The 5,492-nt window shown below is 41.7% G+C and overlaps 1 protein-coding gene across 1 annotated transcript; it reads left to right on the top strand.

Moving 5' to 3' along the window:
* The first annotated feature begins 4,604 nt into the window (after positions 1-4,604).
* On the top strand, positions 4,605-5,277 carry SCP2D1 (SCP2 sterol binding domain containing 1). The gene has a single exon (XM_008710036.2). It carries the CDS (start codon positions 4,782-4,784, stop codon positions 5,250-5,252), a length of 471 nt encoding a protein of 156 aa, XP_008708258.1. The 5' UTR covers positions 4,605-4,781; the 3' UTR covers positions 5,253-5,277.
* Positions 5,278-5,492: the final 215 nt, after the last annotated feature.

The raw sequence follows: 5,492 nt of genomic DNA, 5'->3' as shown, positions 1-5,492 counted from the left end.
AGTGGAATCACACACTATTTGTCTTTTCTGTCTAGCTGATTTCACTTAGCCTAGTGTCTTCAAGCTTCTTCCAAGTTGGAGCATGTGTAGGAATTTCATTCCTTTCTAAGACTAAATAATATTCCATTGAGTGTCTATCACATTTTTGAAGAGATATGTGTTTTTTATTATTTTTTCTTATTTTAAGGAATTTAATTCCAGGATAGTTAACATACAGTGTTATATTAGTTTCAGGTGTACAATATAGTAATTCAGCAAGTCTGTGCATCACCCAGTACTCACAATGACAAGAGCACTCCTTAGTCCCCATCGCCTATTTCCACCATCTCCCCAACCACCTCCCCTCTGGTAACCATCAGTTTGTTCTGTATGGTTAAATGTCTGTTTCTTGATTTGTCTCTGTCTCTTTTCTTTTGCTCATTTTATACCATATTTTGTTTATCCATTTATACATCGATGGTCACTTGAGTTGTTTCCACCTCTTGACTCTCGTGAAGAATGTTGCTATGAACATGAACTAATATCTGTACAAGTGCCTGCTTTCACTTATTTTGGGTATGTACCCAGAAGTGGAACTGTTGGATCATATAGTAATTCTGTGGTTAATTTTCTGAGGAGCCGCCATACTGTTTCCCATAGTGCTGCGCCATTCTCCATTCCTGCCAGCAGTGCACAAGGATTCAGATCTCTCCACATCCTTGCCAGCATCCGTTTTCCATCTGTGTGTATTCTTAACAGTGCCAGCCCAGGGCTTTCCACAGTCAATGCTCATAAAATATGTTGAGGGGATAGATATGATGGCAAACTTGAGGATCCTTGAATACTCACATTCTCTAAATTCTTGTAGAACTTTTGATGAAATTAGTGAGGAAAAGATCTCAGAAATTCTGGAAAATTTCCTCAGAACACCTGACTTTTAGAAAGGGGTCATCCTGATGACAATGATGATGGTGAGTTGTGGGGAGCCCTTCCTGCCTGAAGTGAGCTGCCTCTCCTTCTTCAATGCTGGCTAATTGTTGCCAGGTAAAGATGTGGGTCCAAGGTTATGGATCCTTCCATGAATAAGAAAAGCCACAAATCTGGATCTTAAAATGTGAAATCTCTCCTTTTGCATGTCAGTAGCTGTGGCAGACTGCATTGTCGGTCCTAGTTTTTCTCTTCTCCCTGCCTCTTGCTCTGTCATGGCCCCTTCATGGGCCTTCAACTTTGCTCCTGGCTCTGAGAGTTGCTTCTGGTCCATGGGCATTGAGCCAGGGCTGAGCCTGGGCCTTTCTACTCACTGCCGTTGGACTTCTGCCGTTATCATAGGAGGGACATGTGTAGCTGGACTATTGGTTGCAGACAGAAGGTGAGAGACACATGTGTCTAGAAGAGCAGCCTAGCCTATCTGAGCCCAGGGCAGTAGACCCCAGCCACCCAAAAGACATGTGAAAAATAACCGTGTAATGCTGCTAAAATTTTGAGGTTGTTTGTTTTGCCACATAATATAGTAAGAGTTAACTGATATAATAATTAATTAAAAAGTTAAAATTATGCATCATAGTGCAATAATAGCAACTGGTAGGTATAGGAAATAATAATAATAATAATAATAATAATAATAATAATAAGGATCCAGTATTCCAGGTTTGGCTTGTGCCCTCTGCTTTAGACAAAGCTCATACCAGTGGCAATGCGGATCTGCCCATACCTCTTTTTGTTTTTAAAGTCAGGTTTATTGAGGTATAATTTACATATACTTAAATTCACCCCTTTTAATATACAGGTCTGGATTTTGACAAATATATACAATTGTGTAACCACCACCACAATCAAGAAAAGTTCATCACTGTCCCCCACCCTCATCAAAAGGAAATTCTTTGTGTCCCTTTCTAGACAAACTTACTTTCTTCCCCTAATCCACTGGCCGTTTTTTTTTCTTTTTGCAGTTTTGCCATTTTTAGAATGCTGTATGAATAGAATCATATAATATGTCATCCTTTGAATCTGACTTCTTTCTGTCAGCATAATGCATCTGAGGTTCATCTGTGTTGTGGAGTGAGCCAAGGGATTGTTCCTTTTTGTTGCCAAGTAGTATTCCATTATAGAATTATGCCATTTTGCTTATCTGATCTTCTCTTGATGAACAGAAGATGAAAGACAAGAAAAGATTTGGATTGTCTCCTGTGTTTTGCTTTAATGGACAGTGCTTCTGGGAACACTCATTATATGTCCTTCTGTAGACATGTTTTCATTTCTCTTGCATAAATACCCAAGAGGAGAACCTATGGGTTGTGTGCTCAGTGTATGTTTGACTTTTACCACACTTCCAAGCAGTCTTCCACAGCACCATTTTGCATGCATTTTGTACTCCCACCAACCCTGCACAGGTGCTCCACAGCCTTGCCAACACTTGCCAATGTCAGTCTTTCCAATATTAGTGATTTTAGTGGGTGGGAAGAAGTATCTCATTATAGTTTTAATTTACATGTCCTTGGGGACTTATGATGTTGAGCACCTTTCCAGGTGCATATTGGCTCTGCATACTGGAATTCCTTTAATGGTAGAAATACTTATAAAAGATAGGAACTCATGAAAGGGACAAATATAGGCTTGGAATTGTGTTCCCCTCTGACTTGCTGAGGCAGGAGTGGCAGCCTAGTTGGGGACCTGTCTGAATAATTCAGAAGGATCAACCCTGCCCTGAGGAAAAGCAGATATGGGTGATGGGTGGTGATGGGGCTCAGTTCACTGTTGGTGGCTCACAACAATCTTACTGCGGATTGTTCACTTCTTCATTTAAAATTCTCTATGGAGAAAAATGTCTGTACCAGGTGGCCCAGGGTAAAGTCTTGGTTTGGAAGCCACTGGGTTTTGTTTAACTGCTCCATGTTGATCATACCAGCTTATCCATCACGTACCAAAGAAAATATGCCAAATCTTTTATTTTTTATTTTCTGCATTCCTCCTTGAGAGAACAAAGCTACCAGCAACTCCATTTAATGTAGCTTCGCTTGCGTATAAGAGCAGCGTGGTTAGGAAAGGCCATAGGCACTCGCTTGATGGAGCCCCCAGTGGCCAAACCTGGGACAGTTTGAGCAAGAAAATACCTAATGATAGTAATAGATTATGACCCACAGAATAAAATAAATATCCGTAAGTCCCTACTGGGATAAAGACATAATTGAACAAATAAAGAAATGGGGGAGAAGGAGCAGCTCTTCTTGCAACAAATTCCAATAGTTAAACCTAAAGGGAGTGATGCGGATGGAAAATGGCCATTTGGCATGCATCACACTGATGGACCTCTGATGGATGCAAAGGGAGGGCTGAAGTATGATATAAAACAGAATATTGACAAAGTCTCAGTATCTCCTTATAAGTTACTAATTACAGAGGGAGAAATAGTAACTGCAGTGGAGAAAGCTGGTGGACACCACTTTGACCAAGTGATTAAGGTCAACATTGCCAGTAATGGGACACATCGATACCATGTAGCCCCTGATATGATGCACTGAGAAGGGCATAAGATCATCTTTGTGGTATTTTGGCCCAAAATGCATAACCTCAGCCTAATCATGAAAATCATCAAACTCACCCCAATGAGGGGCATTTTACAGAGGAACTAGCCAGTCTTCAAGTGTCAAGGTCATGATAGACAAAAACTGAAGAACTCCCAGACTGGAGGGCACTAGGGAGACATAAAAACTAAATTCAGTGCAGGACTCTGGGCGAGAAGGGGGATTCTGGACCAGAAAAGGGACATTAGTGGGACAATTGGCAAAATTTGAGTGTGGTCTGTAGATTAGTTAATAGTATTGTACCCATATTTCTTTCCTGGTGTAGATCACTGTACTGTGCCACGTAAAATATTAACATTTGGGGAAGTAGGGGGCAGGTGATATAGGAACTCTACTGTTTTTACAACCTTTTTGTAAATCTGACATTTAAAAATAAAAGGAATTATACATATATATGTTCTAGAGTCATTCTACCTCTGTTTAAACCTGGCTACCCTACTTACTAGCTGTGTGACTTTGGCTAAATCACTTTGTTTCTCCTTGCCTCAGTTTCCCCATCTGTAAAATGGGAATAAAAGAGTACCTATCTCAGAGGGTTGTAATGAAGATTAAAAGTGTTAATACATGTGCAATACCTACAACAGTGCCTTGGCTCAGAGTGAGGGCTACGTCATTATATGCACTGACCATGTGAGGCCAGCAGCATCTTCTATTGATCTTAGGGATATTCCTCCCCCCACCCCCACTGTGCCTCTGAAGCTTTCTGATGCAAGTCCTGGTACTGATTCTTTCTCCAACCAGCCATTTTTCTCTAAAAGCATTTCCCCTTCCACCAGCAGGTAGGTAATGCCAAATCTAGCATCAGGATCTGTGCGTTAAGGATTAAATGCCTTCAAAGGAAACAGAATAACTGCTCTGAATTAGGATTGTTACTGGGAGAGGACTGCATTGGAAAGACAGAGCTTATATCACCAAAGAACCTTCTGGGGCCACTTTCTCTTATTCCCAACATGGGGTCCAGAACTTTCTGGGCCTGTGAGAGCAACAGCCCTGATTGGTTTGGGATGGTGGTGGTGTGGCTCTGCCTCACAATTACCTATCTGAGGCCTCACCCCATGTCACCTTTTAGTATCTGTTTGGCCAATAAGACTGCAGCACACGCACCAGCCTCATTCCCTGCTTGGGCCTTACCTTTGATGTCACAATCTGGCTTGTGGATATTAATCTGGCCACAGTTGCTCACAAACCAGACGACAAGGTCAAGAGGACCAGCACAGTAAGATGTGGAAGAGAATCGACCATCAACCCAAGATCAAAGCAGTGGATGGACCTCAGGCAGGCCAGTTCAAGGAACTGGGTGCAGCTCGGGAACCTGCCATGCCACACCCTCTAGAGCTGTCAGAATTCCAGAGCTTCCCTGTGTTTGAGGACATTAGCCATCACATTAAAGAGGTGGGGGCCCAACTGGTAAAGAAAGTCAATGCCATCTTTCAGCTGGACATCACCAAAGATGGGAAGACCATTCTGCAGTGGACCATTGATCTGAAGAATGGTTCTGGGGACATGTATCCAGGATCTGCTAGGCTCCCAGCAGACACCGTCTTCACTATCCCAGAACCTGTCTTTATGGAGTTGGTTTTGGGCAAATTGAACCCTCAGAAGGCTTTCCTTGCCGGCAAGTTCAAAGTGAGCGGCAAAGTTCTGCTTGGCCAGAAGCTGGAGAGGGTTTTCAAAGACTGGGCTAAATTTTAAGCATGTAAAATACCAAGGAAATGATCAGAACTTCTCTCCGGTTATAATGTTGAGCGGAAATCATGCTTAAACTGAAGATTAAAACAAAAAATATCCAATATTTTTACTCAAATTCTTCCTGTTCAAGTTTGATTAATTTTCCTGCTCCTAGAGCAGTAAAGAGTGTTGGAGTGTATCACCTAAAATCTTTGTCTTTTTCTTTTTTTAGATTCATGTATGCTATAATATGCTTAGGTTGAA

This window comes from Ursus maritimus, unplaced genomic scaffold, assembly GCF_017311325.1.
Source record: "Ursus maritimus isolate PB19 unplaced genomic scaffold, ASM1731132v1 scaffold_22, whole genome shotgun sequence".
Lineage (NCBI taxonomy): Eukaryota > Metazoa > Chordata > Mammalia > Carnivora > Ursidae > Ursus > Ursus maritimus.
The sequence above is the reverse complement of the archived record's forward strand: the minus strand, read 5'-3'. Positions and strand labels throughout refer to the sequence as shown.

Bases quoted from the DNA above. Each gene is read 5' to 3' on its own strand.
- SCP2D1 (XM_008710036.2), top strand. From the start codon at position 4,782: ATGTGGAAGAGAATCGACCATCAACCCAAGATCAAAGCAGTGGATGGA.